The sequence below is a fragment of the Columba livia genome, chromosome 3, assembly GCF_036013475.1.
Source record: "Columba livia isolate bColLiv1 breed racing homer chromosome 3, bColLiv1.pat.W.v2, whole genome shotgun sequence".
Lineage (NCBI taxonomy): Eukaryota > Metazoa > Chordata > Aves > Columbiformes > Columbidae > Columba > Columba livia.
The window spans coordinates 117,531,501-117,558,087 of record NC_088604.1 but is presented as its reverse complement, the minus strand read 5'-3'; the positions used below and the strand labels follow the sequence as shown (position 1 = coordinate 117,558,087).

The 26,587-nt window shown below is 38.8% G+C and overlaps 2 protein-coding genes across 3 annotated transcripts in view; one reads left to right on the top strand and one right to left on the bottom strand.

Moving 5' to 3' along the window:
• Positions 1–172: 172 nt before the first annotated feature.
• On the bottom strand, positions 173–24,304 carry TMX4 (thioredoxin related transmembrane protein 4). Of its 2 annotated transcripts, none has more exons than XM_065059912.1 (8): positions 24,094–24,304; positions 15,571–15,686; positions 10,896–10,941; positions 9,663–9,791; positions 8,716–8,761; positions 7,007–7,108; positions 5,034–5,097; positions 173–3,347 (listed from the first exon to the last, which is right to left on the bottom strand). In XM_065059912.1, exons 1-8 carry the CDS (start codon positions 24,258–24,260, stop codon positions 3,061–3,063), a joined length of 957 nt encoding a protein of 318 aa, XP_064915984.1. In that variant the 5' UTR covers positions 24,261–24,304; the 3' UTR covers positions 173–3,060. The 2 variants fall into 2 exon arrangements, with proteins under 2 accessions (XP_064915984.1, XP_064915985.1); XM_065059913.1 differs by lacking the exon at positions 24,094–24,304 and adding an exon at positions 23,774–23,912.
• Positions 24,305–24,323: 19 nt separating this feature from the next.
• PLCB1 (phospholipase C beta 1) overlaps positions 24,324–26,587 on the top strand; it is a 405,394-nt gene continuing 403,130 nt past the window's right edge. Inside the window, exon 1 of the mRNA XM_021282907.2 lies at positions 24,324–25,597. The gene's annotated coding sequence lies outside the window, so the exon portion shown is untranslated. The remainder of the gene's footprint in view (positions 25,598–26,587) is intronic.

Here is a 26,587-nt window from a genome sequence, read left to right as displayed (position 1 = left end):
CCTAAGCATTACTCAAAGTTGAGGATCTCCAATATCATGCTACAATCATTTTCCTGCAAGTGTAGAACTAAGTTAGAGGTAACAATGGTTGCATAGCACCTGTTTCTTTAAAGTCTTAATCACAATTTAGAGATCTTTGTAATAAGTAACTCCAAATACACTCAAACCCAAGTTAGCAGTAATATTCCCTACTTTATTCATGAAAACACAGGAGCAATGACATATATATTAGTTCCAACAAACTTTAGAAGCCTAAAATTGCTCATTTCCAGATTCACAAGACATTATGGAGAGATGAACTGCCCTCACTTACTTACTCAATCCATGAACATCACAGTGATATTGCAGTTAGGTCTATTAAAATGAAGATAGTAAGTATTTTGCATCATAAGTAATCCAAACTTAACAGTGACGTGCAAATTCTGAGAAAATCTAAGCGGAGACTTCAGAGAATCACCACACAAAGGAGCTTCTGATCTTTCTCAGAGGATTTCATTAGTAATGTATCTTGTAGGACAAAGTGCTGTTTGCAGCTCGTGTTTTTGTTTGGTTTTGAAATTCAAAGACACCAGAATGAAATCCAGCTCTTGTGAGAACACCTTATCTATCTAAACATTCAAAAAGCCCAAATACCTCACCTTGAGCACTGAAAAGAGGTACACTTGACTTTTTAATAATTCACATCCCCAACAGCATACAACAAAGCCACTGGGAGTTCTAAGGATGTTCTATATCTTTTAAAGTGAAAACCTCTTTAAACAGTCCAAAATACTGAAAAAGTGAAGAGAAACTGTATCAAAACTTAATATCTGTATGTTCCCACCTACACACTGAGTAGCATAAAACCCTGTGCAGTACAATATATCCTCTTTGGTACACAACCAAAGTCAATGTTGCCCTCAATCTGTGCTGGATACAGTACCACATTTTGCAGCATCTGGTAGTTTTGGATCCACGACTGAGGGGCTACATCTAATCTTATTTCATGCACGTTCTTGTAACTGAATATACACACTGACTTCTGGTTGTCTCATGAAACGTGGTTAAAAATCTCATTTTCCGTTCAGACTTTATGAGCTCCTGATACACAGATAATGAAAAAAACCCAAATACATCATGGAAACAACAGATCTGTACTCTGAGCTTTTAGGTGCACCGTTCTTCCCTCCAGACTACAGTGGCAGTTTACTTAATTTTTGCAAATACAAGCTTAGATTGATTAAAAAAAGCAAGCTGGTGTGTATCTGAACTGCTACTGAGTCCCACAGTTAACAAGCTACTATAATTGTTCAGTTACATGAAACAACATCCAGGTAACGCAAGAAAACTGTTCTTGTTATTGTGCAACGTATATATATTATCAACTGTACATGTTCACATGTGCAAACCCATATTTACATGTGTCCACTATGTGAAATTCAAGCCCCAGACTGAGAACTTTCCTTAAGAAAGTTAATATTCAATATACGCAGTGTAATTTTGTTCTTTACACAGCTGAAACAGACAAATGCAGAGTTTCTACCATATACTTCCAAGACACAATATGAAACAACATAGACAGGAAAAGTTAAGCTTTCCTAGTACATATGCTCTTTATGAGCATCCCAAAAAACCCTAAACCCCAACTTTCAACACAAATTTGCCCTATTAATCTCAGTCTCAAAGGAAACCAGCATTTTGCACTTGCAAGTTGTCTCTTGTAATAAGAGACTATTTCATCTCTGATTATTCTTGAGCAACACGATGGAATTCATGCATGTTAGCAAGGTTTATGCAATATACATCTTAAAAAAACACAAACAAAACAACAAAACCAAGATTAAGACACATCTTATGCACATGATCACATATAAAATAGGAACACATAGGATCTCACTGTAGGTATTCCTTACCAAAAAAAGCCTTATATATTAACCAAAACAAAGAAGGGAAATACTTCAGTCTTTAGTGATTTAAGTATTTTAACCTAATGTTGTCTATCTGACAAGCCATTTGCACTTGACACAGTTCAACACATACACGTTCATCTTGATAAAAGCAGCAAAACGAAAAGCTTCTCGCCACCCATGTCCCTCCCTTTTCCTAATGTGCCGATTCTGGTGACAAAAAGGAGAGAAGCAATCAAAGATAAAACCTTCAGTGTCTCTGCAGTTAATATTAGTAAAGCAGTTCGAGTTCTTTCCAAGCTGGAAAAGGCAGAACTGCGATGCATATGACAAGCTTGTATTGGCAAAAAATATAGAACTGCAAAGCAAATGCTTGTTGCTACAGTCTCTTGAAGGAAAATATTAAAAGTCAATGCTTTGGCAAAAGTCCCCCCAACGGAAATAACTTTTTAAGCCTTTTAAAAGCTCCAATGTATTTTAAACATTTAGCTGCCACTCTATCAGCCTGAGGTTTCCAATTCCTCAAACTCCTTGGGTCAAAAAAAGCTCAGCTGAGAAGCTTAAGCTGTGCAGCACACTTGCAAATTAACAAAAACTAAAGAGTCCATGGAACGCAGCATAACGTGCGATAAACTTTAAAAACCAACTAATAAAAATGAAAGAGAAAGGTGCTTCAGTCTCAAGTGATAAAAATAAGCCCATCATACACATTTTTAACAGAGGACTAGAGTAAGGTGCCTTCTTTCACTGCTGTATCACTTATCTGGTGCTTCTGTAGCATTTGGAAACAATAAACATTGAGACAGAAAAGTGCCAGTCCTGCCAAGCTACTGTAAAAAGTCCTGATCTTGTTTAGGGTAATACTTAAAACCGAACATGGCAGACGTGACCATTTTATAGCCGGTGAAGTGACACTGTGACACCCCTTTTCTCTGAGAAGACTTCAGACAAGATATATGTATTTTGATTGTCATGGCTAAAGGGATACAATATACACCATATGTGCTTATAAAACAAACCCAACGAGTGAATATCAGCTTGAAAAAAGAGAAGCCTGCTGACAGAGCAGAGGTTTTGTGTAAACACAAACAACAAATCAAGTGTGAGCTTCAGGTTCAGTCGAAGGGTCTGATGCTTCTTTGGTCCGAGTGTACAAAACACACCACTGAAGCAGCTATAGTCCATTATCGGCCGCCTGACTTTTACGCTGCCTTACTGAGCTTTCAGTCTCTGCATCAGCTGCAGGTTGCTCACTTAAGTCTTCCATTTCTTCTTCCCCTGATTCTTTTGCAAGTGCTAAATCCTCCTCTGAGTCATCAGCGCTTGAATGTGCCGCATCTTCTCCATCTGAGAGATCTTTTACATCTGCGGTCTCTTCCGCATCATCTGCCGAAAGCTCTGCAGCCTCCTCCGGTTCTTCTAATGCTGCGTTCTCCACATTATCCTTCGTAATTGCTTCTTCTGGACAAAAGAGTTTCAAATACCTAAGTTAGACTGAATCTCAGAGCAATGTATTTTAAAGCTACATCACCACATAAGTATTCTGAAATATTCATGACCGTTATCATTAAAAACTTGTATGGGACTACATCTTCCTTGGTTTTCAGTTATTTCCAATTTCTTGCCTATTGGGCACAGATAGCTTTCATTTTGTTCCACCGAGTTACAAATTAAGGACAGATCAATTTTACTTGGCTCCTTGAAGAGGAGGATGCTGGTAAGTGCTGTCAGGTACCAGCTGCTGCTGAGTCCAACTGGACAGCACACACACACGTAGGCACAGGTGTGGTGTTCTTTTGATAGTGATCAACATACAAGATCTTAAAGATGGTATTTTTGCACACCTACGAATTCCAGATTTGGTTAAAGTCTTAGTGGCAGGAGTCAGATCAAGACACACAAAAGCACACAATTAAAAAAATGCATTTTTAATTACGGTTAAGTTTTGACTCCACTTAATAGCACAAATGTACCAAAAAGCGTTCTGAAACTTAACATATACCTGGTGCTGACAAGAAACTTGATTTCCTGCGCAAGTTTTTGTCTCCCATGTTCACAGGGAGCAGAATAGTACTCAGAAACCCTCTCTAAGGATCAGGAAGATGTTTCATTTGAAAGAGACGCAACACCTTTCTCTGCTCCCCTACCTGCAGTCTCCAGATTCCTTTGATTCCCTCGATCTCCTCCTCTCCCACACCACAAATTTAAAAAGTTAAAAATTTTACAAGTTTAGAATGTTACATCTCCTAACGTGATATACAGAGTACACATTAGGATGTGGAAATGAACCACCAAAGCAAATCCCTTTCTATACTTAAGCAACAGGTCTAGTGAATATGCATCTGCACAAAATACGCAAACCGCAGTATCTTTCTTCAAACTTACTCATTTTGAAGACATTTAGACTCTTCATAACTGTGGAAGCTAGAACAAATTACTGTTGTGTTCACTTTTTTCCCTGCTTCGCTATTTTCCAGGTAGATATTTTGACACAGATATTTTAGAGCCCCACATCTGGAATATTGTGTCCAGTTGTGGCCCCTCAGTTCCAGCAGGACAGGGAACTGCTGGAGAGAGTCCAGTGCAGGGGAACAGAGATGCTGAAGGGAGTGGAGCATCTCCTGTGTGAGGAAAGGCTGAGGAGCTGGGGCTCTGGAGCTTGGAGAAGAGGAAACTGAGGGGTGACTTCATTAACGTTTACAGATATATTACGGGTGAGTGTCAGGAGGCTGGAGCCAGGCTCTTCTCGGTGACAACCAATGGTAGGATAAGGGGTGATGGGTTCAAACTGGAACACAAAAGGTTCCACTTAAATTTGAGAAGAAACTTGTTCTTAGTGAGGGTGATGGAGCCTGGCCCAGGCTGCCCAGGGAGGTTGTGGAGTCTCCTTCTCTGCAGACATTCCAACCCGCCTGGACACCTTCCTGTGTAACCTCATCTGGGTGTTCCTGCTCCATGGGGGGATTGCACTGGATGAGCTTTGAGGTCCCTTCCAATCCCTGACATTCTGTGATATCAATTTTTGTCAGTGTGACTAAAATGAATACCTGGATTACCGGTTCACATTTAAGTTCTTCACACTGTATTGCCCCCTTTGTAACAAGTTTACATTTAAACCTATGCTATCTCATCCACTTCGGTTCTTACCGGATGTTTCCACTGTGTATCTTGCCTTGGATGGGCACAGGCAGTCTGAAATCAAAACCAGTATCTGTGGGAAAGAAAAAAAGGCATTTATTAGCAAATCTTCCCAGCAGTCCCTACACTATTAAGTACTTTCCTACACGCTTCTTAGATAGACGTAGAATTTAGAAAAATATATTATCTTGCTCAGAGATAAGAGCTAAATAAAAATACAGAAAAAAGCGTGTTCTCAGGGAGAATGAATATTCTCTATTTCTGCTACAAATTTTCTGCCTCCTACTTTCCTAAATTTATTCAGTACTGAAACAACTTGCATCTTAAGAAGAGAAGCCCAGAACATACTTGAGAATTTTTATATCTTTAAAACTTATGAAACAATCTCAGTCAAGATTTTCTCTATTTTGGGATGTTATGCCCCTTGCTCCCCCATACATGATATGTGCTTTCACCTTTTGTGCCTGTTATTTTGATCAGCTTAGTGTAGAACACACACAATCAAAATGCAAGGAAGATGCTTGTGTCTTAGTGCTTTGCACTATTCTTCGCGTGTGACAAAGAGAGATTATACTATGTTAAAGAAATACATTTCAATCATTGAAAAGCTTTTCAGAAAAAGCTGAGAGATGGATTTTAGATTTTCTTTTCAAGTATTTTCCAAGTATTTTTTTAGTGAAGGAAGAATATGGATAGGTTTTATTATTTTTTTTCCAAACAATATTCATTTGCTCCTAGTTATGCTGACTTGATTTACACTCATTTGGTGCTAAAAACCTACCACCTAGAAAAATGCAGCTGTTTAAATTGCATGGTGAAAGATATTTGCTAATATGTACCAATCTGTATACATGATATATAAAACCTGGTTTTGCCTAAATACACACACACCACTTTGAAATCAATTCCTTGTACTATTGAGACACACTTGCTATGCAGTTTTTCTTCATTTCACTAACACTAATATATGAGCTCAAGGGCTGAGATCCAAGTACCGGAAACAGCCTTTATACTTTCTACATGGAACAGCAATTTAGCAGCGAGTTAAACCAGTTACCAGCAGAACTGTTTTAAACTGTCTTTGCAGTTGCCAAACAGGGTTGTGGACCAAGTAACTAACTTCTATTCCCATCTATATCTCCTTTTCCAGCTCAGTTTCTCATTTAATATTGATATTTGAGAGGTCATAGACCCACAACTTTCAAATATTCTGAGAGGAAATAATCCCAGCTTCACAGGTAATGCAACTTTGAACTGTTTCCACTGATGAAACACATGGGATATTGTCCTTAACATTCACATATATAACTACCAGGCTTGTTTGAATAACCTTCTTGATGCTTTCGACATTGATATATGAATGCGTCAGGTCTGGTTAGTAACAAAAAAAAAATCAGATTTTTCAATTACTAATGAGAACTCAGAGGGGAGAAAGAAATGAAGTCAGATTTTATTAAAACCAAGCTGTAACCACAAAGTCATGTCCTGAAATAAAGTAAATCAGTTATAACCCCCAATCCTCAAAGCCTTTCAGAAAACATTTTCATCTTTTCATGGAGTAACAGTGCAGCAGCAAACTTACACTGCTAACCCCACAAATACAGTCCTGCTCCAGCTCATAAACATCCCTCCACAAATAAAGTTGGAGTCCTTACACCACTCTGACAACACAGAATCCTCAAATACAAAAAATCTTAAATATAAAGGAACAATATAAAAATCACTTGTTTAGTGGACAGACTAAACAGATCTAAATCGAGGCATCACTTTCATAAAAAGGTTAATTTATCTGAGTGAACCAGTCTTAACCAGAATGCACAGTACTAGAGAGTAGACCTGTAGTACTGAGCGCTTAAGAGTTTTAATTACATGCATCATTAAAAAGCCATTTAAAATAAGGTTCTTCAGTATACCTTATCAGCAAAGTTTATTTTTTTCACAAATGTTCTAAGTAACTAAGAAAAAGTTATATAGTTTCTTACCAGACCCAGGAACAGGCCAATCAATAAGGTCGCTAAGATGAAGATTGCATAAGAAGCCCAAACATGAATTCCAAGAGTGCCGGTGAGGTAGCTGTGAATTTGCTGGAAATAAGAAGAAGATACTTAATAACTTCATGCCTAACACCGCTTATGACTTCCTACCATCATCCAGAGCTCTACCCCCAGTTACATCTGGGAAGCAGAGTGTTAGACGTTTTAAGTCGCACAAGATCCAAATACATACTTAAACTTGGGAATTCATTGATTAACTAAAACTGAGCTCTTTAGTTCTTAAAAGAAGCCACCCATTCTAAGCAGACACCGAATAACTAATTTCACTTAGAACAATCCAAATACCATCTTAAGATTGTTTTGAAACTGAAGCCTGTTATTTAAACCTACAAATTCAATTGACTGACCCAAACATCACATCAAGTCTGGTAGGAAGTAAATTATTACATTAGATTTCTTCCAAGAGTACACCCATTAAGAAACAACCACAATCAACATTTACAGAAGCTTCAATATTGCAATTCCATGGTCTTTTTTTTTTAATGTCAGAACAGCTTCCAACATTTATTAAAGCATAAAAAGGAGACCACAGCAAGAAGAGTGAGGAAATGTACAGCTAAAATATTCATCAAAGCAGAAAGCAAATTAGAGAAGGTTTCTTCCCAGAGCATTTAATCTTTCAGGAAGGAAACTAGACGAAACAACATCATTACACAGCAACCATGGAATAGAAATGCCAGAAGGCTGTAGAAAGTTAATTCTATCCAGTGAAAGAAAGAATCAAAGATGGTTTGCACAGGAAACCTAATAACTGAAAGTTTTGCTTGATTCTGGGTTAGTCAGATGCTTATTGGAAGTGATACAGACTTTGTTTAAACTCTCTATCGCATTTTTGTAGCATCTTATGATATTAAGAGCTTTTGCTACAAGCAAATATAGTGTCTCAATTTTGGCTACATTTGAAGATTTTAAAAGCAAGGATGTTTCCTGACTGCAATTGGAAAGGTCTGAAAATTCTCGGCATTTGTACGCTACAGGAAAAGCTTTGCTAGCTCCCTAATGAAAGTGTCTTTATAAACATCATTAAGTTCAAAGCATTCTCCAGTGTACACTAAGCATTTCTTCTTTCCTTCTGAGAATTACTGTCCACATTTGCTCTGTTCCTATGCAAATAGCACTGACAGTTTGAAATCTAGATGCAGAAATTCTTCCTAAAAATCAACCCATTACAGTCTCTTGTCCTGTATGATACACTAGATGACAATGAACTGCAGAAGAGCAGGATTTACAGCTCTGAAAATGAACTTGGAATCACCTTTCAGAATCTTATTCAGTGAGAGAACCTGGTAGATCCTACCGCATTCCTGACATTTACTATCATTTTTGCAGCAGCTCTCAAAAAACTACTTTATCATGTTAGCACACTTTGATAGAACATTTTCACTATGCCAAGATAATACGAACAGTATTTTCAGTATTGATTATAATCTTTACAACCAAACTGCCATTTCTGGCATAGCCTATTAGTACTACTAAATTTATAGTGCAAAGATACTCCACACCCAAAGTACAGTAAATGTAAGGAAAATTTAACTCCCATAAAAGGATAACAAAAATATTCAGTTAGGTTTTGACTCCTAAAAGGATTATTATTCTAAGCATAAAAGGGGGTATGGAAAGCAACACAACATAGTTACCCTGATCCATCCAGAGAGATGGAATAATCCTGCCATCCCATGCATCCTAGAAAACAAAGAAAAGGAAGGAACAGGTTTTAAGACAAATAGGAGTTGAGATACACAGGAAACTGCCCAGAAACAAGAAAGATTCTATCTATAGACTTCTAATGCCATTCAGCCTCTAGTAATTGTCAAGAGACTGCTGCAAATAAATACATTTTCTCTGTATTATGTTCATTTAAGCCAAAGTATTGAAATAGTGACTTGAAAAATGGCATTTGAGCATAATGAAGAAATACCAGCTCCAGTCCTGTAGGCTCCTCTCCCCATTACCAAATATCACACAGCTCTTCCTCCTTCTCAGATAGAAGATAAGGACACCCAAGGGATCTTTGACATGACTTTACACATAACAGCTTTAGCCATTTGCACCTTTCCTTCATCCTTCACATCACGCAAGCACATTCTATGCTATTTCAAAGCAAATTCAATGCTGTGAAAACAAATTCTGATAGGCTGTATAAGCACTACACTGTTTCCTATTCCGAAGGACACAAGACTTCCTTGTAAACAAATAAATGAGAAATCCCTACAGCTAAAGGCTGCCTGCCTGAAGTAGCCAGAAGTCATAAAGTAATAATCTACATAAACACACATTTGTTTCCAGTACTCAGCAGATATTGAACCTGACTCTTACATCATGCTCGGTGGCTGTACGTCTTTTCTTTATATATTTTCAGAGATGATATAAACAAGCCTTAGCAGGCACGAACAAAAGCAAATGCAGAAAATAAACTGCTTTTAAAGGTGAGAAACTGGAAAGCAGGCTGTCAATACAGATTGCTTCTGCAAAGTCTACACGTCTAGGGAATAAAGGCCTTTTGTCTCCAAGCTGTCAACACAGCACCCTTAATGAATAATGAGCTATAAAACATGTTTCTTGTTAATAAAAAACAAAGTGTTACATTATAGATGATGGAGACTTCCATCCTGCTACAGGCTCCACAGCTTCCCATTTTCGCTCTAACACGTAACCTTGAAGATCTTCCAATGTCCTTGAGCCTCGGTATCTGCGAAATACTCCATCATTTGCACTAAAAACCAGAAATATACATTAACACAGATATCTATGAAAAAAACAAAACCCACAGCCACAGAAAAAACCCCACCACACCAAAACCCATACACACAAAACCCAAATCCTTTCAGACCGACTTGTTCAGAAAGGTGAACATCTAAGCATATTCAGTATGTTTTGAAACTGTAATCCACAATGGAAGGTCTCCGTTTTTAAACGGCATAAAGCTTCACAATTTATTAAACCTGCTATTTTTCTCAAATATTCACTTGCACTACAGCAGTTATAAAGCATGAGGTTAACAACCAAGTTTTAGACACAATTTAGAATTAAGTGTGCGTATAGATGGATGTGTGTGTGTGTGTATATATATATATATACACACACGCATGACTCACAACACCGTGACTTAATAAAGGGTTCAGTATTTAAAGGATGACATCTCATTGGTGAAGAGATACAGCAAATGTCTTTCTGATCCATTTTTAACAGTGTTGATAACAGAGGAACTTAGTAAAAGTCACTTAAACTAAAGAAAAGCCTCCGATGAGGACTTTATTGTACAGTCAAAGCTCCAACAACAAACTGAAACCTAAAGTCTGTATTCCTTAATTTTAATTTGCATTTCAGAGTTACAGTTTAAAACAAGTGACAAGTAGGAGTCAATGGATGAAGAATTCTAGCAGTAACAAAAGCCATACCTCAAACAGTGTAAGATATCTGTCCTGTCATATGCAACCTACACAATCAAGTTATTCAAATGAGAAATTTTAGTGACACTTGTAGAAGGACAAGTGTGTTTGCTCACACACGGTGAGATTTCCATAAGGCAACACTGCAAACTTGCACCAGTTTTTACAAATGCTATTAAATATTGTTTCCAGACTTAAAAAAGGAGGATTTATCCAGGTACAAAACTGTGTAGAACCTTCCACTGTAAGTTAAATACATAATTTACATTCATTAAGTGTATTGAGTTCACAAGAAATGTTTTAGAGAATGAAAAAAGTGACATAAGCCAGTTGTTCATTACAGCTTCCATGTCACTGTTTGAACAAGACACCAAAAAAATTATACATACTACTGGAAGAAACAATCGCTTCCAGTATGACACACTTACTGGTAAATTGTAGGAAGCGTTGTGACAAAGAAACGACCACTCAAACCTAGAAAGGGAAACAAAACCCACAACAAAGAGTTAAGTAAAACTGAAATTTCTCAATAATCAGACTTATCTATAAATACCTACACATCTGTATTTGTAGCCTGGAAAGCAGCAGACTGCATAGCTCGCACCACTGTTTTGTAAATACAGGTTTACTGTTTGTCTTCAGAAATGCTACAAACAGTGACAGACACTAAATACTGTTGACAAATTAGGGTAAAATGCTTACCTTGAAGAATGTTTACTCCAAGGTAGTCTTTCTACACAGATTTCACTACTCAATATTTGCACACAGCTGAAGGTTGTGACCAGACCAGCAGTGTCTCCCTCCAACCAAGAGAAAGAGCAGCCACACAAATGCACCCAGATTGCAGGATGCTGTGTGCTTGTGTCTGTGTGTAGTCTCATCCAGATGACCTTTGTTTCATCTAGAAAGTTGGGCCACTAACAACAACAATGACAACAATGGCTTACAAACTCTGGCCCCTGATTTTAATTCATCCTCTAGCTGATTTTAAATTACTTAGAGCTGCATGTTTCAGATCTCAGACACTTCAAGTCATTAAATAAATTAATCCTCATATTTGTTTGTTTGCTTTTTTCAAATAATCCACGTACATTGCACAACCAGTCTGTTCTTATATGCTGTAGGAAGGCTCAATCTCATAAACATGACCACAGCAAGACAAAGTTTTGGATGTTTCTAGGTTCTTATCTTCCTTCCCATTCAACATTCCTCTCTAGGTAAATACAACTGGCATGCCAACAGATTGATAATAAGTTTGGGATGTCTCTGCAAATTTAAACCTTGAGAATAACTTCTTACACCATACAAACAGTGGGTCATGTCAGCATTTTGAGCATCAGACATAAGACAGCAAAAAGGACAAGGAAAGGCTGAAGCAGGGCTTCAAGAGACTGGAATTGATCACCACACTTGGACTGAGTGTTTCAGGGACTGGCAAATATAGAATCATCTTTTTATAAGTATGAACCTAGACAGTGACAACATAATGCAACTCACAGGACAGAGAAATTGTCCCAATCACCAAAAAGCAACTTTAAGGCAGATATTTGGAGTTCCCTGGCCTTGCACTCAGTTCTGCTACAGAGCAAAACATGCAAGCACTTCCAGCTTCACTCCTGGGTTAGGTACACCAGAGAAGATTTATCAGGGTATGGTTTCATTGCAAGGAAAAAGCTCCCAAACCTCTCATAATCAGGCCAGCTGTGTGAAAATATCACTGTCTCCCTGCTCCCAAATCTGAGGGAATGCAGGGCTACTTGACGCTACCACCTCTGACAATCAGAAAACCTGCAAGTGAGATAAGAACTCACCTTAGTGCCTAGTAATATTATTTGCTATTCAACACATCCAACTTAAAGACTTCAGAAATTAAAATGTGCTACTAATACAGGGGTTACCAACCTCTAGATATGCAGTCTAACTCCATTAGTAAGGGCTACGTTCCTCCAACTAGCAATCACCATTCACATACAGTGCCAATGTAGAATACAAATCAGTTCTTTAACTTTTCCTTTTAGAAAGTTCTGTGGTAATCTTTTGAGGAGCTAAGTCTTTATTCAGCTTTCAATAAAGTAAGCAGCTTTCTGCATCAGGAAGCAAGCCATGGAAAAGTATTACAGCAAGAGTCTCTGCCTTTGAAGATGGAGATGTACCAGCCTGAACTAAATCAGGTCTCTCTAGAAGTTTCAGTAGTAATGCTTTCCCTAGTGTGAATTCCCCTACAGAACAGGCGAAAAAGGCTTGTGGGTTTTTTTGTTGTTTGTGGGGTTTAAAAAAAATGTTTAAATAAAACAAAGTGCAAGCATCTTTAAATTCCAAAAAGGAAGTAATCTTCATTTCAATTTTTCAGCTTTATGCCTTTATTGCTATGAGAGGCAGGGTGATGGAAATGTTTATTAAACAGCTAAAAGTGGTGCAAGCACAGGGAGATATAAAGTAAACAAAAACACAAGCGTAACAGTAGAATTAATCAAGCAGAAAGCACAGCTGCAAAAGAAAAACTAGGTGGAGAGCCATAAAGAACACAATAAGCTTAAGAGCAGAAAAAGTCATGGGAACACTGAAAGATTCTGTGAAATTCTTACAAATGCTAGTCAAGCAAACAAAATAAAATAGCTTGCTTAAAAATATCTCTTACAAGTAGCCTATCCCAGAGCAAGTATCAATGGTGTCAGAATGAACAATGAAATCTATAAACTACAAAATCTGTTGCCAAAATGCATATAAGCATCCCCAGAGCTTTAGTTGGAGCTGTGTTATTTATCTAAGGCATGTGCTTAGATCAGTAAAACCAGAAGTGAGCCAGCTACAAAAAGATAAGAACAGACAGCAAATTGGTTTGGTAGGTGTCTAATACAAAATTGAACTGACTAGTAATTTAACTTGAAATACAGTAAAGCATCTGGCCTTGTTTGCAAATTAAAAACTGACATACATCCATTATAAAGTCAATTAGGAATAGGAAAAAGCCTTCAGTATTTGCACACATCCCCCAAAATACACAAAGAATATAGGTTACATCTAAAAATAAAGCTGCTTTCATTAAACAAGTACTCAAAGATGACAGAAAATAGCAAGAAGTCCTGTTTTAAATCACAGGTAAATGTTGTAACCCTAAACCCTAAAAAAGGCACCACAAACATTCAGATCTTTGAGACCCAGAAGTTCCTCCATTACTTGCTCTCGAAATACTGAATGTTTCAATAGAAAAGATGAGGGAAGAATAAGCACTTTGAAACTAGTACATCAAGTGACTGAAATATGCTGTAAATCCATTAAGGCTCTGGTGGATTTATTCTTTGGGCATCTGCTGTAATTAAGCACTATGAATGGCTACTTTCTCCTGAAGGTTTGGGAAGTGCAATTTTATGCAACTCTGCACTCATTTAGTGGTTTTCCCCTAATTTAACGCATTTTGACTACTTTCAATTTGATGAAGGGGTTACATAACCAAAGCTTATTAAGGTACGATCGTGCAAACAAAAAGCAGGAGCTAGAACACTTAAGCACACCAATTGAAAAGCTGAAACATAAGGTTATATATAAAAAATACCTCAACTTTGGAAAGATTCTAAAGGAGCTCATATACCTTCAGAATTACATCAGCACCAAAGGTTACATTTGTAATAAATCTTTGTTTTCGAGTATTCATTAGTTTCAGAAGAGGCTAAAGTTATAATGCTTTGTGCTGAACTGGATATTGTAGGCATATAATGCGTGCTCAGGTACAAATTCATTATTTTGGGTCAGTTATTTGACTTACAAAGGTCAAACATCCTCAGAGGTCAAAACTCTCAGCAACATTAGACATTCAAATATTTAAGGAACTTCTGGTTAAAAGTCACATTTGAGGTCTTAATCTGGCATTGCTCAGCAGTAAGAAAAATTTAGACCAAAAGAAAGTATCAAGTGCCTGACCCCTTCAGGTCCCAATACTTCCATTCAAGTTCTTTACCAGAAAATTCAAGATATCAAGCATTTCATTTTTACCACCTCACTTCTGAAAGTGCATTTTTAAGCTACGGACACATCCAAATGCCAGAATCATGAGTGAAATCCTTCTATTTGGATACTGCATAAACAAAAGAATCTCTAATTGGGAGAAAATAAGAAGATAGGATTAAAATGGATCTCCATTTGCAGCCTTAATTCCAGAGTAACCAGTACTTGGTTAATGTGCAGAAGCCAATTTATACCTCTGCAAAATATTTTAATATTCAAACTCATTTATTTAGTGCATATATTAATCATTAACAGTTTATTAAAGGAGAGACCCACAGCAACAGCTTTTTGGCAGAGCTTTTGTATACTTTAAAACTTTTAACAAAACATTAACCTACAAAAGGTGTAGAACAGGTGGCCTTTACTTGTGAACTTCAATTGCTTCTCTTCTTAACTCTGACAGTCTTTTGATACTGCTGATAAAATCTTTTATCCCCTCAAAGCCAAAACAAGCAGGAAGCATTCCCAAGGGGTGCAGGGGTTTAAAAAATATTGGTACTGCTTACACAAACACACATTGAGAAGTTTGAAGAGTCGCTAAAGGAATAAATAAGACTTTGTTCATGCCTTTTTTTAAACCCTTCTTGTAAACACATTTGCATATGTGCATTACCAACAGAAAACAACAACATCTTTATAACGCTACTACAATTAAGCAAGACCATAAATGAGCAAGACCCTGGAAACAGTTAAGAATTTATTAAAGCAGGCTCATACTGTGGTAATGTTACCACACCCTGAAACACTCGGTGACTGCAGGCTACAGCACTGGATTCTTCTGCAGAGTTTGGAGAGAGGAATGGGACAAGCAACAGCTCTCAGTGAAGCAGGTTAAAACAGAGATTAGGCCCCTTTTAATACAGTATTAAACCAGATCACTCCCCCAATTCTTTAATCCTTCAAATTGAGTTTATAAACGTAAGCTCTCAGATATGTACTATATGGAGAACAAAATGTGGATAATGTTATTTTGATTTAGAAACCTGTTCTCTGATGTGGCTGGTATCCCAGGTACTCCAATAAAATAAAGCACACTCTCAGATACTAAGTGGTACTTACACTGAATAATTCTTTTTTAAAACAGCTTATTTAATACTATACCTGGTTCCTGAGTGATGTCCACCTTTCCCACAGTGATATCTAGATGTTCGCTTTCCTTTGCAAAACTCTCCCACGTCACTTCAATCTGTTGACAAGCTGGACACCAAGGAGCATAGCTAAAGGGGGAAGACAGGTTATATTTAATATTCTTATGCTTATAGACATTCAAATTGATTTACTGTACAGCAAAAACATAAACACATCAATCACACAGGAAAAGACATTCAGTAGAGTTCATTAAGAAAAACTGTAGAAGATAATCAAGTAGTTTTGTATCAATCCCTACGTTCTTCCTCATGTTATTAAAACAAAACCAAATCTCCGCAGATTTGAGAAATACACATCCAAACCCCTCACCACTCATGATTTATTCTATTTACATATGAACTACATCTTTTTTCCATGGCAGCTGCCTGAGTTATTGAAGCCAGGTTGTCCTCTGAAGCAGTATCCTCCAATTTAACATTTTGTATTGATTTTCCACACCTCAAAACTTCTAGAAATTACATTTGCCTTAGCCCACTACACAATACATCAAAGCATGCCCTTTTTGATAGCACTCTTTAGAGACTTAGAGTGCACATCAAATTCCTACTGCTGTGCTGCCCATCTTTCTCAAGTCTTCTTTTACGTCAGAATTATTGTCAGCAAAATAAGAAAGCCTGTTTCAAGAGCTGAGTTTCTTATACTATGTATTGGAATAATCAAACCAAGTTTGCAGTTGTTATTGATAATACCAACATGAAAACAGAACAACTACTCCCTTACGCCTTCAGTTTGTCTGCCAGTACTACTATCTGACCTAAAAAGTGGCAATTTACTGTCTGGATGTCTTCTGATGAGGAACACTTGCTTTCTTAGTGGTTGCAGACAGAACTCTCAAGCCACCCAAAGATGTTTCACTTAAATAAGACAGAAACTAAGCCAGGTATTTTCCCACAGAAGAGGAAGAATCAAATTTACCCCAAGTGTTTTATGGTAGTTTTGAAACCTAAATATTTAAAAATAAATCTTATCAATTGGCATCTAAAAGAATACAATTTAAATCTGTTGTACTCTACCAAACCATTTTAAATATAAAAGCCAATACTGTGTTTTTCTGAATCAACATCACTTCATGTGAGAATATCTGAAAACAGCACATAAATCTTATCCTGCCAAGAAACAGCCACTCACTATCTTCAAAAAAAAAACCCAATGGAAATAAGCCTCGCATGCAGAGCTGCTTCTCATTGTGCTGCTGGCCTATAGAGAGCTTTTAATAATAGTTTGACAGATTCTGTACTTTAAAAAGAGTATAATTTTATTACAGCAGCTTGACTGACAGGTAAGAAACTGCACACATCCATCAGATAACGCTGCTGATGTTGCTTTAAAATTAAAGACAGAAGACAGAATGTTTTCTAAATTCAGCTTCTCTAGATGTGTCAAACTCATGCCATGAGATTTTTAAGATTAACATACCCTTTAACCTGTTTAAGGTACTATCCGACCTTGAAATAGAAATTCGGCCCATATCAACATTTATGTTTACACTTCACATTCATGAGCCTTTCTTCTAAACGAAATTAAGTGGAATATTCAATGTATAAGGCTAATATTATTATAAACATTTTCTTTAGCTCAAAGAAGAGTTGGTATCTACCCACAACACAGTTCAGCAGAGACAGAACATCCACAAAAAGCCTTAGCTGTTGGCTTCCCTAGTTATTATTACCAGTATTGGGTGTAGTATGACCACAGCCACATATGATGCCACAAGTTCCAGCCACTCAAGCTGAACGCTGGCACATATAATCAGGCTTAAAATACTTGCTTTACATTCCTGAAATTACACACCCAATTTTTACCAACCAGGAAATTCCCTGTCCCCACATATACAAGAAAGAACTTGCAATCAGATTTTTGCAAGAGTTATTACTGCTGTTTGCTTCCACATCCTCACTTTCTGAAGCTTTTTGTCTGCATTTGTTAGGCAGCATTTGAAGCGCTAAGGAATTCAGGAGTGCCTCCTGGAAACAACAGAAATATTCTATTACCAAAGCTTTATTATGCCTCCTTCTCCATCTTAAAATAACTCCCCTTACACTGTATCTTTCTGAAAGATACAGAAGAGTAAAATACTTCACACTTAGGTCACTTCTATTAGAAGTTTCAAAAAACTTCTTGAGCCCTGAAGAACTGATGCTTAAGGAGATACTTTATTTCAATGCAGGCTTCTAATGAATCCTTCAGAACCGTGGCTGACTTGTGTTTCTACAAGAGTCATGGTACAACTACCATTCTTATATTTCCCAGAAAAAAAAAGTCTGTTGAAACAGGTAAGCTCGACCTGGACACTTGCTTAAGGAAATAAAGTTTTCAGTAGCCTGTTACACATTAAAAAGCAATTGACTGATCTCTACCATATAAAAATCAGATTGAAAACAACAGATAACTATAAATCACACGCTGCCAAATAATTTGCTGCAAGCAGTTATCGCACATCTCTCTACATACACCTCATTTGTCACATTACCAGACCTCCTACACAGCACAAAGTTTTAAAACTGAAATATCCTCATGCACCATCTACCTTCTATAAATAAGGCAATATCTATCTCCTGGCCAGATCAATTGCAAGAACAATTGACTTAAGTGGATTAAAATCACTATTTCAAACTGGCCAAGTGTTTTCCAGTTCCTACTCCAATCCATTATAACACCGGCGGCTTTTTCAGAGAGCATAAAGAAAGCAATCCAAAAGTAAAATTAAGCTAAGTCAAAGCAATGTGTCTATCTCTGATCCGAGCACTAAACACCAAGCTTTCAAATACAAGCAACTTCACTAAAGGCTGCAATAAATTTTTTTTTTAAAAAAAGAACCAAAATAATCAAACAACCACCACAAAAACCTAAGTTAAATACAGTTTGAGCAATTCAGTAGTATCACTCCAGAGTTGATGAGTAAACACATAATGACTTTACAAAGACTTCCTGATACACAGTATCCAACTCCAAGTCACTAGTATCTCCTTGTAACTGCTTGGCTAGGGAATTCACCAATTCACTCATTTTCAAGAGCATGTAACTGATTCTTTGTATCTGCTTTTTCACTACCATTATCAATAATTATTAGCATTGAACAGATGCAATCCCAAACGCATTGCTCTGATGGCAATCCCACAAAGTTGCAAGAATCTAGGAACAGAGGAAAAACAGCTTACAGATACAGGCATGAAAGAATTTGCTGAAGAGTAAACAGAAAAATGGGTGAGATGGAAGTTTCCCCATTTAGTTTTTCTCAATTCAAGACACACAACTTTTATAAAAGGTACTGCTTACGGTAAGCCAAGCTATTTTCTGGATTTCAGGCTGGCAGTACTATTCAAATTAGATGTGCAAATGTAGAGACAGTACCTAACAGAACAGTAAAAAAAATATAAGAATTAAATCATTATTACTTTTATTCTTTTTAGTAGTTTTGCCTTATTGCTACAAATTTCAAAAAATGTATCAAAAAAGAAGTGCCTGATGTCTTTCGGTGCTACCTCAAGACTCATTGAATTTGTTCTTGTTCCTAAATACAGACAGGTCTTGAGGCAGGATAGGAGGCTTTGTAATTTCAACAGAAGATAAGCTTCAAAAGGTCAACTGTATGGTTGTAATCTACTTTTCAGGTGAGCAGGTTGTAGCCAAAGATACAGAACTTAGTCCCTGTAAGCTACTAAGACATGTATCACACTAGTACATCCTCTGAAAGATGACAAGAAGTTTCCTCCAGTGTTCTCAAACCCCTCCGAACCAAACAGGCCCCAACCAGTTGCCCCACAGAAGTTAAATACAATTTTTACAAGTTGCTGAAACATCACATGGGTATCTTTTCCAATAATACTTGAATAAAGGGGAAAAGTAGCCGCATACTGGCGGGATGCATTAGAAGCCAAACAAATTGTTCTCTCTAAAATGACATTTGGAGTGCTATTTTTCACTTGTTCTACAGCTCAGTAACAAAATGCATTTTAAACTTCCAAGAACAAGATGACAAGCAAAGCAGGGTATATCAATTATTCAGCTCTCTACTTCCAAAACCAAGAAAAGGATAAGAATGCTATCTGCACTTCAAAAAGAGATGCCAACAACTTTCCACTCACAAGCATTTTGTTTTTTCAGGACGGAGAACTGATTTTTAAAACATAAAGCAAATCAATTACTCAAAAATGACGTGAAACCTTCTAGAACTTGAGCAGATTAACTTCATTCTAGATGTTTTTGCCCCCTTCCATAGTAATAAAGCATCTGTTCCTTAGGATATTTCAGTTTCACATTTTAACAGTTTCTGTTCAGCCAATGCCTGGCACAGTAATGAGCCACGTTTGGTTATTTAATAAGAGTCCATCGATAATTTGGTCTCTCCCTCTGAACTCTGGAAGGCTGCAGAAGCTTCAGAACCAAAATGGTTTTGATAACTATTTTCATTCCCCCCCTACACTTTTTTTTTTGTGGGTGTTTGTTTTTTAAGAATAGGACAAACAAAAGGCTGGATACTAACAAATCAAGAGGAACAGACTACACTCTCACAAGTGACAGTAAATTCCCAATCATATTGAACTCTCAATCTAAGTTATAGTCATTGTTAAATAATCTATGGAATACTTTGGGAATTTATTTACACAAAGTGTCTCAAGCCAGCTGTTTAAAAGCATTAAAACATAAATACCAAAACATTCAGCTAGATTTTCAGCACACTCTCTTGAAACTACAGCCAAAAGTGCTACTGGGAGGACTGAACCCTTGTGATAATCCCACCTGCTAAACAGCAGGGCAATGTTTAACAATAAAGGAGAATGAAAAAAATAAAGAATGGGGCTATGCCACAGGCACTATACACTGGTCTTGAAAACCTGACTATTACACTATTGTCTCAATTTTCACTTGGCTAGAATTAAAATTTAAGACATTCTTTTTCAGGTACACACACCTGTGCTGAAACAAAGGGGAACCAAAATGTTTAACATTCAGTGTGGGAACTGAACTAGAAATCTTCCCAATGGGCAACTACATAAAGCAGTGCAGGTGCAACCAGAGAATATTAAATAGTTTAATTTATAACCAGGTATAAAGACAAGTAGTTTATTATTGGTTTGGGTTTTTTTGGATGTGTTTTAGTCTACTTCAAAGAGCAGAGGATGTTAATTAAGATCAATCAAGCTTTGAATAAGCTATGTTTACAAATGCAAAATGCACCTTTAAATAAACAGACTAGAAATTATTCTTCTGTATTCTTAATAGACACAATATTAAAGACAAAAAGAAAATTCCTCATATTAAAGAATCATTATCTTGCAGCTACAGACTAGAAACAAGACAATAAGGAAACCTTTTATAACTGTTCATTCCACATCACACTCCCAGAAGTTCAGCAAGGATTTGCGTGCTGTGATATAATCAGTAAGTAAAATGTATTGCAAGGTCTTTCAGAGACACAAAGTTATCCAGAACATTTTTATCAATGAAATGCAGCAGTGCTTCCAGTGCCTGCAATTTTCCCAGCTACAAATAAGTGAATATTTACAAAAAGTCAGCCAAGTACACATACTTAAACCCTAAGGGATGAGGTAGGAAAAAAAAAAATCCACCACAAATCCCACACACAAGTAATTTCTGACTTAAATTTATCTATTTATGCACCTGAGAACAGCAGAAGTGGTAGCACACAGTAACTCACCTACACTACTTCCACAAATGGAAAAACTAACATTAAACAGAAGTAGTAGCACCCATTCCTACTAGGGCAGAAGGCTTCAAATGAGCATTCTAGAGCAAGTGACTAAAATAAACTTTTTAATAGACATACTATGAGAATATTTGCATTAAAAGTAAGTACTGCTTGGAAAACAAAGGTCTTCAAACAGGAGGTTCTTCAAGTAAATGAGGTTTTGATGAACAATATTGCAGCTTTGCCAAAAGACCTGCCACACAGCCTGGAGGGAATCAATAAAGTCACATGCAGGACTACTGTCCAGATCACCAGCTCTAAGACAGGTTAAAAATCAGTAGAAGCCAAAAACCATCAGCATGAGAAGAGTTGCAAGAAACACAAGAAATCAATACTAGACCTCAAACTCCTGTTTAGACATGATTGGGAATCTTAAACTCTAATTCAAGACCAGCAGCATTGAGTTAGCATGTTCAACAAAGACAAAGATTCCTTCTCACTTAGGAGAAAAACCAAAGCCACTAGAAATGTACCACAAAATACCAAGGACCTTTCACACATCAAACACTGAACATAAAATAAGTCTAATTTAAGCAATGCAGCAACATATGCCATATTCAGCTGGCACTAAAATTAACTTTGTCACCATTGCTATTGTCCACTAGCTGTCACTCCAAACCAGAGCCCAGTGTTTCAAGTGGAGTAAAGATCTGAACTGGTTGCTATTCCTACCCCTTCTGATTTCAGTCAGTTCCTCTCTTCTTTCTTTCTCAGGGGCATGTAGCACTAATTATTTAAATATTTTCTCTTAAAAAGAAAATCTCTGAGTCACCATAAATAACGTTTTTCCTCCTTAAGATTCACCAGTTTGTGTATGAATCAGTAACTTGCATATAATAGTTTCCACATCAAACTAGGATGTCAGAAGTGGAAAAACTTCAATTTAAAAAATACATTTATTTTCTCCCACTCTAAGATCATCTCTTCCCTCACCTTTTAAAACACAAATGTGAAGGAAAAATAAAAAAGAAACTCAAAATAAAACAGAAATCCTTTGTCGCAACAGCAGGCATCCCTGCGTCTCTCAATCAACTATCTCAAGATTGTTTCCATCTATTCACCAATTTATACCAGGTACCCTATAGCATCCTGAGCAGTAAAGCCCTATGGAAAGGGACATTCCCTCCCCTTAATAAGAGACTGCAGATAAATACTAAAATGAAACTTAAAGCAGCTGGGTAGATGTTGATGGGCAACCTAATCTGTTCCCCAGGCTATCCAGTCCATTTCAAACTCAAGCACTTCCAAGGAGAAGTAGCACACATACCACAGTAATATCCTATTTCATAGCTGCACAGCACACAGATATCATGTGAGCCTATTTAAACTACTTTTTTTTTTTTTTTAAGTACTATATTAAGAAATCCTTCCCCCTTCTAAACACCAGCAGGTGAGCTACCCTCAAATGTCATGTGCATTTCAAGGACAGTATCATGTCACAAGTGAAGCTATGACACCACTACAATTAGTTAAAAGCACTTAAAACCCTTGCTGGCAACAGGCAAACCTCTGTAGCTGTCAAGGGGATAAAGCAACAGCCATGCTGAAAAGTTAAAGAAACCTGATGTGTCTCCCTCTAAGAACAAGAACTCCAGAAGCAAGCGGGTATTGAGATATTCATAGAACAGTTTGGGTTGGAAGGGACCTTCAAAGCTCACCCAGTGCCACCCCTGCCATGAGTAGGGACATCTTCACCAGCTCAGGTTGGTCAGAGCCCCATCCAGCCTGGCCTGGGATGTCTCCAGGGATGGCTCATCCACCACCTCTCTGGGCAACCTGGGCCAGGCTCTCACCACCCTCAGGGCCAAAAATTTCTTCCTACCTAACAGTACAGTTTACAGATAGTCTGTAAAACCACTTAGGAAATCTACTCCTGCTAAACATTACCTACCAAAATGAGCCTTTTTAGCCTGCACAGAAGCCAGAGAAAGTCCCAAACCAATGCGAGGGGCAATGCCTGACACTGCTCCCCAGCAGGCAGATGTCTTACCTAAAACAACTGGAATCACAGAATCATTTCAGTTGGAAGAGACCCTCAGGATCATTGAGTCCAACCATAACCTAACTCTAGCACTAAGTCATGTCTCTAAGAACCTCATCTAAATGCCTTTTAAACCCTTACAGGGATGGTGACTCCACTACTGCCCTAGGCAGCCTGTTCAACGCCTGACAACCCTTTCCATGAAGAATTTTTTCCTAATATCCAATCTAAACCTCCCGTGGCACAACTTGAGGCCGTTTCCTCTTGTCCTATCACTTGCTACTTGGGAGAAGAGACCAACACCCTCCACGCTACAACCTCCTTTCAGGTAGTTGTAGAGAGCAAGAAGGTCTCCCCGCAGCCTCCTTTTCTCCAGGCTGAACAGCCCCAGATCCCTCCATCATCAGACTCGTGCTCCGGGCCCCTCACCAGCGTTGTCACCTCCTCTGCACTCTCTCTAGTACCTCAATGTCCTTCTTACGAAGAGGGCATAACAGCAGAATCTAAAGGAAAGCTGCGTTCGGCAGATCACCTCAAGCCAGGGGATCCCGGGCACTGATTGTCCCGCCCGCCCGGCCATCGCGGGGCGCGGAGGCGGCGCGGCTGCTCCCGCACGGCCTTGGCGGGAGGGCGGGCCGGCTCCGCCCGAGGCAGGCGTCACTGGCCATGCCCGCTCCCCGCGACAGGCTCTGAGTCCTCACAGGGAAGCCGCCGCCCGCCCTCCCTCCCTCTCCCTCCCCTACCCGGTGCCTCTGAGGAGGGCGGGAAAGCGGCCGTTACTCACAACTCCAACATCCACTGGCCCTGCAGCACCAGGCTCCAGTTGGAGCCGCCCAGCACTTGCACTCGGCTCCGCGGCTCCCCAGGGCTGCCCGCCGGGAAGGAGGAGACTGAGGAGGAGGCGGCGAGACCCAGCAGCGCTGCGAGGAGCAGAGCGGCCGTGGCCGCCATGTCCAACCCGCGCGCCCCAGGAAGTGAGGGCGCGAGGGGCGTGGCCGGCGCGCGGCGCGGCCGTTGGGCGGGAGCCGTTGGGCGGCGGCCGTTAAGCGCGAGCCTGAGGCGGGCAGTGCTGCGGCCGCCGGGTCTGCGTCTCCTCACGGGAAACACGTCCCGCTTTTACAGCTCCGGCCCGAGCTCCAGCTCCCAACAGCGCCACACGGCAGATGCTGCGGCCCCGCCATCGTGGCCACTTCGCTCCTCTCGAATCAGGTTCATGAGACTCTTACTGGGGCGCCCGTAACGGGATCCCGTGTTCAAGGTGCCACGTCAGGAGTGCCGAATAAAAAGCGATAATCGCTAGGATGCTGTTAGACCACCGGCCCTGTCAGGCTGCGCTGCGAGATCGTGTTTAATCAAGTGTCCACTGGGGCAGCTCATCCCAATGCATCGCTCAGCCCATCCCAGACACAGGACTTTGCGGTTTTCCTCGACCTCCATGAGATTCCTGTCAGCCCCATTCTTTTGGCTTGTCCAGGTCCCTCTGAACAGCAGCCCTGCCCTTGAGTGGAATTATTGCCTTCTCCGTTAATGGTAATTAGAACAGTCAGCTTCCTTCATTAACCTGGTAAATCGACCAGAAAAAATAAGAGAGCACTGTACAGGTCTGAGCTGCCTTCCTGTCCAATACAGAAATTACTTCTTTGTTTGGCCAAGGCTATCTTGGCTTGGAAATAGTTTGTGACAGAGAATTTTCTAACAATTGCTCCAAAAAATTAAAAGCCCAGTTGTTAAAACATGTACAAACTTCTTTTCCTCAGTAGAGAAAACAGTAGGAATTAACAGCTTCTGGATTTTGTCACACCCTTGGCCAGTTTGTCTTATGAGGCTCCTTTATATTACTCCTGTATTTCTCCATAGAAATCTGGGCTTTGATCAAACCATTCCTTAAGTTACAGGTCTGGCCTTTATTTACTGACAGAGAAGTGGACTCAGCATTAGTGTCTGGGGACCGAAGCAAAGATTGCTCTTTGTCAGGAGGAATTCAGCAGCAGCAACAGCCTTCCACTGTTCCTCCAACACCACGCGAGCAGGCAGACAGGCCTGCCCCAGCATCACTCGCATCAAGCAAAAATGAAACAGTGACAGCAAATTTCCTCATTTGCTACTTCTCAGGAGTAGGTCACCTCTCCCAGTGACTTCAAGAGAGATTTTCTCCTCACTAGGTATTCAAAAAGTACCTGCCATTACCAAAAAAGATTTTTGTCAACAGCTTCCCAGCATTGCACAGATCCCCACCTTTCTGAGCTGTAACCTTCTCACCACCACAACTAATGCCAGCTGAGGATTAGGTAAGTAAGAGCTTCACAGAACATATATATATACACATATATATCTTCTAACACCTTCCATGTGATACACATAGACTGAACTCAAAGTACCTGTATTACAGTTTTTCTAATCCTTTAGCCATTCATGTAGTTTGAAAATTGGATGTAGTATCTTAACAATATTTAGACCCAAGGTATGTAATGAAGAAAAAGAAATACAGTGATAGAAGTTATTTGAGAAGACACACATTTGGCTGAAATTCCTTGTGAGGAGATAGTAGGGAAAGGACTTTTTTTGGCTGCTCAGTAACAACTGGGGTAACCTAAAAGAAACATGCTTATATTATGTCTATATATATGTATGTATGCATATATATATATAAATAAAGGGACTGTTTGAAACAGAGAGGTTTGAGATCTGTTGGAGCCAAATTAGGAGAATTTATGTGACAAAGAGCTGATGTGCAAAAAGGAGGGTTAAGGAACATTTTACTGTATGGTACAAGGTGATGAATAATTATATTTGTGTCCTCAAAGAGTGTGCAAATGAAGGGGGTGGCAAAACAGATATCCATGAAGTGGCTAAGAAGGAACATATAAAATGGTGGCTCCAAATATATGGGCATCTTCCTATGAATTCAAAAGAACAACTTCAGGATGAAAAGAGCAACAGACTTATGGTACATCTAGGGAACTCTTTAGTACTAATTAATCTAGAACAAGTTTCTAAGTAATTTCTAGCCACATTCGGCACAGAGAAGGTTTTTGGTTCAGGCAACCTCTGCTCAGCAATAAGGCAGAATAGCTTTTATTTCTGAAAGAGAACAGAGCATTCCTAAAACAGGGGGACACATTACACTGCTGCTAATCCCTCTGAAGTGTGTCATACAAAGATGGAGAAGTTACAGCTCTCATTTGAACCTGATCAGGAACATGAAACAGGAAATGGATAAAAGGAAAAAAACAAGTAGGGCCAGTTACGGAAGACTGGTCTGGGCCAGACCATTTATT

What these genes read in the sequence shown, in the direction of transcription:
- TMX4 (XM_065059912.1), bottom strand. Translation starts at nt 24,260, where the DNA reads ATGGCGGCCACGGCCGCTCTGCTCCTCGCAGCGCTGCTGGGTCTCGCC. An exon ending in GGCCAGTGGATGTTGGAGTT is followed by an intron (nt 15,687 to 24,093) that starts GTGAGTAACGGC and finishes TTCCCCCTTTAG; the next exon opens with CTATGCTCCTTGGTGTCCAG. An exon ending in GGACATCACTCAGGAACCAG is followed by an intron (nt 10,942 to 15,570) that starts GTATAGTATTAA and finishes TTCCCTTTCTAG; the next exon opens with GTTTGAGTGGTCGTTTCTTT.